The sequence below is a fragment of the Mercenaria mercenaria genome, chromosome 16, assembly GCF_021730395.1.
Source record: "Mercenaria mercenaria strain notata chromosome 16, MADL_Memer_1, whole genome shotgun sequence".
Classification (NCBI taxonomy): domain Eukaryota; kingdom Metazoa; phylum Mollusca; class Bivalvia; order Venerida; family Veneridae; genus Mercenaria; species Mercenaria mercenaria.
Window position 1 is genome coordinate 19,107,334 of NC_069376.1, and position 11,431 is coordinate 19,118,764.

An 11,431-nucleotide genomic window follows, 5' to 3' on the forward strand; every position below is an offset into this window, starting at 1 on the left:
GAATAAAATAAACAGAACAGATGCAGAACAATGTACGATTTCAAATTAAAGATCATACACAAGATGAATTTCATTCATCATTTCGAGTTTTAGTGTAAAATTGATTTTTTTTAAATTCTGTTTTTGTTTGTTTACATTTCGCCAAACATGTGCACACTGCCGTGACCTCTAGACACGATGTTCATTAGGGAAGGTCAAGCAAGTTTTTTCTGTAACGTTGTCGAAAGCATAAAATATGTTGATAATCTCAGCAATATGGAATATTGTGACAATGTGACTGGTGCACGATGGAAGACAAATTATCACTTGTTCATACCCATTCACCAAACTGCGCGTTTAAGTTGAGAAATATACGATTGAAACGGGTTAGTACATTTCCCCCTTCTTGACCATGGTTCTTATAGAATACCTAGGGGTAGGGTATAACATGTACAGAGAAATTTTTCCTTACTGTCGATTTTCAATATGAATGAGCACTATTTCACCCACAATTAATAACCGCGCAAAATGCGTAAAATTTGCTTAATAAACTGTTTATTTGAAATATTGCCTTATTGTCCTTACGTCTCCTTCTTGGACCAATGTCCTTGACTTTCCATGTTTTAGGTAGTATACTCGTACATATAGCACGATAAAAGGATCTTACTTCCCGAAATTTCATGTCAAGCGCCATGTAGCCTAATAGTTGTATATCATAGAAAACATGCAGTGTGGTGATAAGGGTAGATTACTCATTTAATTAATCAGTCTTGTATCACAGGAAAATGCTGACTGGCATCCCTTGATGAAAGAAGATAAATGACAAAGAAATGGTTCGCTATCCGTCTGTTTATGATACCGATGCCACTGCCAAAGATTTTGAAGACCAGTGAAAGGACAAAAATGTGTAGGACTGCAGCGTGAAACATATCTTTGCTCTGACACGTATAAAATGAAATCACTTATAATATTTGATCAATATTTTCGCGGATTAAGATGTGTGTAGGGGTCACATGGAAATTTATGGACTGGAGATGCCAAAATCAGCAACCTTTCAACTGTAATACTATTCCTTCATTGTTTATGCATTTTGTAACCCATTTTAGTCGTAAATATGTAAAACAAATACTCAAAACTATTGTGAAACCATTAATATTCGTTTGGGACTAATTTTCGTGGTTGAGTCAGTCCAAGAAATTTAATCCCAACGAACAAGTAAAATTCCCATTGATTTTATATTCAAAAGTTGAAATCCACAAATTCATATCTCCAGAAAATTGTCGTTTTGACCGAAGCCACGAAATTTCTTGCCCACAAAATTAAATGATTTTACAGTATTTCAATAGATAAAATCTGAAATGACATGATTAAATAAAAGGGATTTATGAAAGTCTTGTTAAAATCATGTAATTAAAAAGGTCTCCTTAGATTGAGATTGTACAGAAAACTGTATCTAGTTATTAACAAAAAAATGTTGGACATCTACTCAGGCAAGAAAAACATCATCTGGGTATTTAAACTGCTGGTTTATGCACAAATGTTCACCCTTTATGTTATAACTATTGCTTATTGCTAGGCAGAAAAATGAAACGTATAACAGACATTTAACACATAAATCAATTAATATACAGTTTATCTGCCTCTCTGTAACTTCTGTGTAAATCATAATGGTTCTCAATAAAGCACCGATTACTGAAATGTAATCAATTTCTACTTAACCATAATCAAGCCAAGAAAACCGATAAGCCGATTATCTGATAGACACACTGTCACAATAAGCCTATATATTACATAAATTCGTTTGAATATTCACAATTTCTGTATCTTTTCTAATGCTTATATCTAATGGTTCTATCAGGTCTTGTGCCATTATGAATACCGCAAATAGACTAATTCCGTTGGTGTATTTTTTATCATTCTAGTAAATGTTTCTACGATTTAAGTCTCGTTTGAATGTAGATTGCTTAAATAGTAACGGTATCATACTGAGTTTTTATATTATTATTGTTGACCGCAAAGTGTACTTATTTCATTTGTACCAAAAAATGTACAAAGTCACGTGATCTAAATTTTACTGACCACACGCGTTATTTTGATACTACATGCGTGACATTTATGTTTTAAGAAAAGTGAGAGTTAAGAGGATCAGACGTGATTTGTTGCTTACAATGACTTTAAGCAATCATCTCCATATATGTTGTTTCCTTAGTACTTTTCACTGATTTACCCCTACATCCTCCTGTTTCCATATCGAGATATACCAAAAGTTGAATTTTCATTCCTTTATAATTTCTTACGTCTGATTACTTTCTCTCGACATTTGTTTGCATATTACAACAATGGCTGCGATACTATAATATCGGCTACGATACTAATATGTCGGACACGGTCTTACAGTGTCGGCTGTGAGGCTACAACATTGGCTGCGATGCAACAACAGAGGCTATGATATTGAAATATCGACCGCGGTACTATAATAGAGGCTAAGATATTGAAATATCGACTGCGGTACTACAACAGAGGCTAGGATATTGAAATATCGGTTGCGATACTACAAAAAGAGGCTAGGATATTGAAATATCGGCTGCGATACTACAACAGAGGCAAGGATATTGCAACAGAGGCTAGAATATAGAAATATTAACTGCGATACTATAACATCGACTACAATACTACAACATCGTCTGCGATACTACGTCATCGGCCACGATATTACAACATCGTCTATGATGTAACGTCATCGGCCACGATATTACAACATCGTCTACGATACTACGTCATCGGTCACGATATTACAACATCGTCTACGATACTACGTCATCCGTCACGATATTACAGCATCGGTTACGATACTACAACAGGGGTTACGACACTACATACGATAGTACAAACTGGCTATAATATAAAAACATCAACTGAGAAACTTCAACATACGGATACGATGTTACAACATTGCTATGATGAAATCAAATTATTTACGATATTGAAATATCAGTTTCGATACAGTGGACTACAGTATCGTGTACGAAATCACAACAAAGGCTACAATATTGTAACATCGGTTACAATTCTACATACTAAAATTATTATGTACGAAACTACAACATTGCCTATGATTTTGATAAACAGAGTCTATATCAGTAAGTCTTATGACGAAAGCAACTGCCTTGTACGATTATTTCGTTTTCGTCTTGAGTTTTAATTTTTTAAGGATTGATTTCAATACTTTATGTAGATACTGAGCCGCACCATGAGAAAACCAACATAGAGCGTTTGCGACCAGCATGGATCCTGACCAGCCTGCGCGGCTTTCAAAGCCTATTGCAATTAGAGAAACTGTTAGCGAAATCCGCGAAAGGCTGGTCTGGATCCATGCTAGTTGCAAACGTACTATGTTGGTTTTCTCATGGCGCGGCTTATATCATCTGAAAGGTGAAAAAAACGTATAAAAATTTAATCATTTGCTACATCAAAATAGTTTACTTGTTATTTAACCTATATCGGGCTTGAGTTGTTTTTTTATAATGCTTTGCTAGTACACTTCTTCTCAAAATATGCGAATATCTACAGATTACTTTTACTAAATTTTTGATTGAGGATACTTATGGGGAGCATAAAAAATATATCCATCTGCAGCGATTTCATCTACCGAACATTTAAAAGACGTTTTGTTATTTTAAAGGTTGTTAGTATTTCTGCAGAAAAAGCTCAGCAAAGTGTTTTCTTTCAAAAGACTAACAATCTGAAATGTTGTACTTTGTCTCTTTCGGATTTTGATTAATTTTTATTGAGTATTTTTATGGAAAGCATATGAGCCGTGCCATGAGAAAACCAACATAGTGGCCAGGATCCATGCTGTTCGCTAACAGTGTCTCCAATTCCAATAGGCTTTAAAAGCGAACAGCATGGAGCCTGACCAGACTGCGCGGATGCGCAGGCTGGTCTGGATCCATGCTGGTCGCAAACGCACTATGTTGGTTTTCTCATGGCATGGCTCATATAAATATATCAATCTTTTATGATGAAGATCTTGTAAGTTTACTTACCTGGTGACGATTGCTTTTTTTAAAATTATACGAGAACAACATTTAGGTAATGCCGGCTTATGTTACATTATATAACTTGCTTGAAGTGACCTTGATGACTTTGTGGAATTTGTTAAAACAGGTTTAGTAAAAACTAGAAGGAATTCAAAGTACACACTCAGTATATGACATAGCTTGCAAAAATCTGAAAAAAAAAATCGATTTTTTTTTGTGTGTGCCCACACCCCTTCTCCCTCATATATAAATAATACCCTCCCCCCCACTCCCTCTCCCTCGTATGCAAATAAAATCTGTGTATGAATGTGCAGTGGAAAGACTATTATTTATGAAAGAATGTTGTTGTGAAAAAATCTTCGAAACTCAATAATTGGTTAAGCTAAACTCAGTCGCAAATGGCAGGAAGTGCAGAAACCCGAACATACACATACACAAAACATAAATTCATTCTATTTTTTACCTGTTATGTAAATTATTGAGAACTACATTTCACAAACATGACAACTAAGTTAATCCTCATAACTTTTACGATCATCCGACATTTAAGCAATCATTGAGAAAGGTAAACAGAGGGTTTTGAAATACATGAAACATTTTATTTCAGCAGGTTCTGTCCTTCAAAGCAATGCCAAACACAAAACACCAATACCAAACACAAAGTAGCAAATTGAATACGAAACATAAAGTATCAATACCAAACACAATGTAGCAATGCCAAACATAAAGTAGCAATACCAAACGCAGATGTTCTGTTCTGTTCTGTTCAAGAAGTAATAACTGACATAAAGCAGGGCTAACAGACGCGGAATTCAAAGTGTATAAACTTTCAGTATAGGTCTTTCTTTTTGAAATTCATGCTATAAATCAGAGAGACAGAGAGACAAAAAGCAAATGTTACAGAGAGGATGTGCTCAGTATAACAAGGACCACCCTGCTGACGTCAACATGTACGAAAACATGAAATGCATTCAATAAGTCTGAATTTGAAGTTCAGGTTAACTATAAGGTTTATTTGATCATTTCAAACTTTATAAAATATGATAAGTAGTATATAAGACCTTAAGATTTCGTGCGCCACTTAAATGTCTGTAACAATGCTAAACTCGGTATTTCTCACAGACAAACGAACAGATGTTATTGAAATGTATTTATGGAAGTGGACTCCTAATAAATATCGGCAAATTACATGTTCTCCGTAAGCGATTTCGGCACTGTCCGCTATTTCGTCTCGCTATATTCGCTTTGAGCTATATTTACGTCCCCGAATCGCCTAACGGAAGCAGGTTATCACACGGAAATTGCAAAGTGTTAGTACCGGAGTTAAGACACATGGAAACGATTATATGCATCTTTTAATGTTTTTGTTAATAGATCTTTCTTTCGAGGCTGTAGGCTACAAGCCAATTCGACAAACCTTGGAATTTTTACTCATCCCATCTATTAGCATTTATATATAATATAACACAGCGAGACGGGATTATAAATTTCAACCTACGTTTTTCCGTATAAAGAGATCCTCCTGATTTACACTGTAAGACACATTTTAAATTAACTATGCTGACTTGATAATCAATCTTCATTCTTGTTGGAAACGGAATCTATTTGTGGAGTTGCTTGTCTGACATTTAAAAAGTGTTTCCCTACCAATGATAGTCAGTCCATCGTGTATTTATCAAATGGTCTTCTCGCATATTTAGCTGCATAAGCACTGTATCTGATAATTATAGGTTATTAGCTTTGTATCGGGAAATATGCGCGAGTTCTTCAGCGGAAATACTGGGCGACTTTAGACTTTAGGAGCGCAATATTCTTCTGTTGAAGAACGAGTGCATATTTCCCGATGCAAAGATAATAACCTATCATGAATTTGTTCAATAGTCTAAATAGGACTAACAATACTGAACTAAACAGAAAAAAAAATAGTGCAACAACACACACTGAATTACGTCACGCACCCGATATGAAATTCAGGCGTCAGTGTATAGAAAAATATTGACGTTTCCGGTACCGGTGTAACTTAACGGGGAATAGAAACGAGTATGTAATAATCATATCCTGTACCATTAAGTGCACTAAATGAATCTCTACAGATCAACAGTCTAAGTATAACAAGTATACTTCAATGTATCCATTGGAGTTTCACTACAGAAGTTGTACTGTATTTCTAAAACCATCTCATGTCATTTAAATCATTCTGCGGCAGCGCTCCGTGCTACGTACAAGCAACCCCTCTAAAATATTCAAATGATCGATCACATGTCTTCTATAAATTACTCTTCTCCCTTAATTAACATTATGTAACTGGTAACTAAGGAAACGATATCTCATAGTAAAACTGCTTGTATCATATAACACGGTCGTAGCTGTCATATTACATTCATCCCGTAGAAATCCAAGAGCATACTCTGCTGTTTAGTTCCGTTCTTAAAAACATAAGTCAGTGTGTGACAAGTTAATTGATTGTTACAAAACTTAAGTTCTTTTGTCAAGAACTTGAGAATTGTTCCTATTGGTCTATAAATCGTCTAAATAGACATCTCACATTAAATCGTCTGGAAAAAAAGGCACAGACGTCACACGAACAGTAATCAGATACAGAAACACGAAGCACGGACATGACGGCCCAAGATCGCTTGCACATTTATCATTCCGCCCGCAGTCGGTTATAAGCTAGGTCGACGACATGTGACCGATATTGAACCACTATTTTTTTATTCAAGAACAAAAACTCTTTTAGGTAGTAGTTCACACGCATATCTTGAAGATAAATTCACATGGTTCATATAATATTGGCAGTCATCGGGCCTTTGTCTGGCCTATTCCGACAAACAACGGGAACACTCGCCGGGCTGTTACATTACATAATCATGACGAAAATGAGGAAATATAAAAAATGTCAATTCTAATTTGAAAAATCCATGCAACATTTTACGTCAAAACATGGAAATCTGACGTCACGTTGGAGTATTATTTAGCACCATACAAGCGCCTAGAAAGAGTGCTAGAACATTTGATCTGTCATTCTGTATAAAAGGCTTTTCAGAATAGAAATGATAAAAACAGAATGGTGCTACATTTAATTCACACATACTGTGAAAAATAACCCATTAGACGTCCACGCGCTCTGGAGTTATTCAACGGGACCTGTTACTTCCCGTATTTTCCATTTTACATTCATACAGGAAGATTTTTAAAATTTTCACTGTATACATATTGGGAAATGTGACCGCGCCTTCTGGTGGCCAAACACAGTTACGCTTAACGTCACGTCGACCTTCGATATTTGGCACAATACATGCGCCATGAAATAATGCTTTCCTATTTCATCTACATGCTTACATAAACGACATATTAGAATCGAAATACATGTAATATATCGCGGAACCATGTTTCCACATATCTCAACAATAAAAATTGGTTTTAGGCCACTCGAGCTACGCCCTCGTGACATTATTCCACATGCGTATTACTTCTTTGTATTGTTTCGATATATTAAAACATGGTACTGCTGTATATTATTTCCTAATTCTTACTCATGTCTTTTGTTTCAAACAAAAATTAAGTCCCCGAGAGCCAGCATACACCACCGGAAGAAATGCTAACCTAAAGCATACCGAATAATGAAGTAACATATCTAATGCCAATAATAAGTTTTATAAGAAAAAGCTGTTGTGATTATGTTTTGAAAAAAAAAAAAAAGAAAAAAAAAAAAAAAGACGAGTCGTGTTTTCAATAAACATAAGATTTTTATCAAGACGTTGGAACATAATGCACGTGTAGTTTTAAATTGGATTATACCCTAAACGTGAATTTGACTTCGCATAAGAAATACTTTTTTAAAAAGTGTTGTGTATAGAAAAATGTCTTTTTTGTAATCCCCAAGTAGTTGCCATGCTGTTTTAAAAGAAAAGTTATCTAGATACTCATTTTTATCACTTAATTAAGGTTTAAATGTTTTAATCCAAAAAGTTTAGAATTGCTCTTTACTTTTTAGCTACTGTAAAATTTAGCATAACCTTTCCTTTTTTAAACTATAAAATAGCCTTTATAAAACATTCCTTGCGACTACGCGACTGTCTTTGAACATTCTTCTTCTAGACAACAGGAATCATTTTGCTTATTGTGTATGAAAATTTCTTTAGATCTTATTAAAGTCAATATTATGATTTTATTACTTTTATATATAGCTTGAATATATCGTATTTAATTGACAATCGTCGGCTGAACGCGAAACTATTGTAACTGTATATACATAAAGTACAACATAAAATAGTTTCTCGCTTAGCCCTCGGTATGTATTCACAACGATATATTTATAGCAATGAAAAGTGTTTATAGATCTAGGACAATAACTTTACACGTTATGTATATAATATGGTAGCAATTTTACAAACAGGTAAAGGGAGGTGGTTAGGTTTCACAAGTACCGAATTTGACTGAACTGGTCTTTATTTAAATTTTAAAATTTGGTTTATTCTTTCTTCAACTTTCCTATGCACCTCAAATCATCTTATCTTCATCCTATATCATCAGTACGATGTCTTACATAACCGTAAATTAATACTGTAAAATCTGTATTAGGTAGCCAGTCAAGGGAACAACACAACACGTCTGCTTAAGAAAGGGGACTGTTTAAGTCAGGTTGGAATTAGAACAAGCTGCTTAAGACAACTGGCTGCTTAATACAGGTGATTGCTTAAGGCAAATGGCTGCTTAATACAGGTGATTGCTTAAGACAAATGGCTGCTTAATACAGGTGATTGCTTAAGGCAAATGGCTGCTTAATACAGGTGATTGCTTAAGGCAAATGGCTGCTTAATACAGGTGATTGCTTAAGACAACTGGCTGCTTAATACAGGTGATTGCTTAAGACAAATGGCTGCTTAATACAGGTGATTGCTTAAGGCAAATGGCTGCTTAATACAGGTGATTGCTTAAGACAACTGGCTGCTTAATACAGGTGATTGCTTAAGACAAATGGCTGCTTAATACAGGTGATTGCTTAAGGCAAATGGCTGCTTAATACAGGTGATTGCTTAAGGCAAATGGCTGCTTAATACAGGTGATTGCTTAAGACAACTGGCTGCTTAATACAGGTGATTGCTTAAGACAAACGGCTGCTTAATACAGGTGATTGCTTAAGGCAAATGGCTGCTTAATACAGGTGATTGCTTAAGACAACTGGCTGCTTAATACAGGTGATTGCTTAAGGCAAATGGCTGCTTAATACAGGTGATTGCTTAAGACAACTGGCTGCTTAATACAGGTGATTGCTTAAGGCAAATGGCTGCTTAATACAGGTGATTGCTTAAGGCAAATGGCTTCTTCATACAGGGGACTGCTTAATTCAGGTTTTACTGTATAAGCATAAACATTTTAAACCCTAATTATAAAATATGACTTACCTTTTTCATAATTCCGTCTTCAAGTTTCACTTAACACTTTGTTTAGTGGGATATTGTTTAACTTTAAATGTTCAGTTATTACTAAGTGTCATTTAAATAATGGTTTATAAATTTTAAAAATAAACGCGCATTTTTAACTAGGAACTACAATATTTTCCACCATATTATCCCTTATTCAGTTGACAAGTTCGTATACAGGCATTAAGGTAGACTATATATTTTATTTGTATAAAGTATTTGTTAATGGGCTATATAAAGTATAGAATTCTTTCACACAACGACACACCGTCATTTCAACAATAATTATTTTCGTGTATTTATAAGTAGAGGAGAAAGGCTATTCAAGCGGAAAAAAAACCCACTATATGTATTCAAGTCCGTCTTAAAACTTAATTTTGATAAAACAACAAACGTTTAGACTGTTTAAAAATAAAAGCAATCGGAATGAAGCATGTGGGAATTAGATACAGAGTAATGTCTGTAGCAGATAGAAACAAACACACTAAATATATCTCAGGTTTTTTTAACGTAAACACCACATTTATGGTGTAAAGCAAAATTTAACACCTGGTACAAATATGCAGAATACCTAACTATGTCGTAACTGTGTCCGAAAGGCATATATCAAACAATCAAAATAGTTTTTCTTCCAAAGTAATGATATATTTTGACGTAGGAGGACAGTATTGCACTAATCTTAAAAGGGAAAAAACTACGGCTAAAATCTTTATACAAATTTATAGGAGTTACTTTTCCAATAAGTATACTAAACACAGAAATTGCTTAACACTTATTCTGTGTTACTGCTATACACAGTATATGAACTATTGACATGATTAACAATTCAAACTGTGATTTAATCGATCTGGATTATCTCTTACTCGTGACTACTGCGTAAATTTTATATAACGGCCTATTACGGTGTTCCGTTTCCGTTAGGGCCGTGAACGCGAAGCGCGAAGGTACGACGGTACGATGGCGAAGCGCGACAGTACGATGGTGATAACACGACAGTCTATCCAGTGTCGAATTGATCAGTTTCAGTGATAACTGAATTACCAAATTGAAATTCAAAGCATAGTCAATATAAGTGAAATAGCCGTCCAGTCATCATGATCCTATCCATGTTCAAGACCACGGAACAGGGAATTTGTCTATTTTAAAGCAATCAGTCTAGAACAAACTTTAGCTTTTACTATTATAGAAATTGCTTCAAATTTATTCTGTGTTGCATTTATACATAGTACATGACCTATTAAAATGAAAAACAATTCTATTTGTGGCTGAATTAAGAACTATCTCTTACTAGTGACTACTGCAAAAACTCTATTCAACGGTCCATCCATTGCTGAACAGATCAATTTTAGTGATAACTAGATTACAATCAAAGTCTATCATTTTGAAACCATTAGCTCAATATTTCATTCAATCATTGACCGCAGCTCTGTATTTCATTCAATCATTGACAGCAGTTCTGTATTTCATTCAATCATTGACAGCAGCTCTGTATTTCATTCAGTCATTGACAGTAGATCTGTATTTCATTCAATCATTGACTGTATTTCATTCAATCATTGACAGTAGCTCTGTATTTCATTCAGTCATTGACAGTAGCTCTATATTTCACTCAGTCATTGACAGTAGCTCTGTATTTCATTCAATCATTGACAGTATCTCTCTATTTCATTCATTTCTATAGGACGAGAAAATACAGCACTGCCTGAAAGCTCTGCTTTCTCTTTTATGATTTCAATATTTTAGCTCTGAACGTATACATGGTGTAAGAACAATGAAGTTGAAGTACGTTGCCTTTTTGCTTTACATCAATATTATTTTAACATTAAACAGTGTTGCCGCCCTAAACTGTATTCGATGATTTGTCGAGTGTCTCAAGTTGTCAAAAGAAAAGAGGTTCTATAATCATTATTCTGCACACCATATTTAAATTCAAAGCATAGGGTTTCAAATGAGATCAATATTAGTGAAATAGCTGTTTTGTATCAG

The 11,431-nt window shown here is 34.7% G+C and overlaps 1 protein-coding gene across 1 annotated transcript in view; it reads right to left on the bottom strand.

The window, feature by feature from the left end:
• The window catches only part of LOC128549511 (uncharacterized), an 84,210-nt gene extending 74,586 nt beyond the window's left edge, over window positions 1-9,624 (bottom strand). Inside the window, exon 1 of the mRNA XM_053526275.1 lies at window positions 9,428-9,624. Coding sequence (XP_053382250.1) covers window positions 9,428-9,436 — 9 coding nt within the window. The 5' untranslated portion in view covers window positions 9,437-9,624. The remainder of the gene's footprint in view (window positions 1-9,427) is intronic.
• Window positions 9,625-11,431: the final 1,807 nt, after the last annotated feature.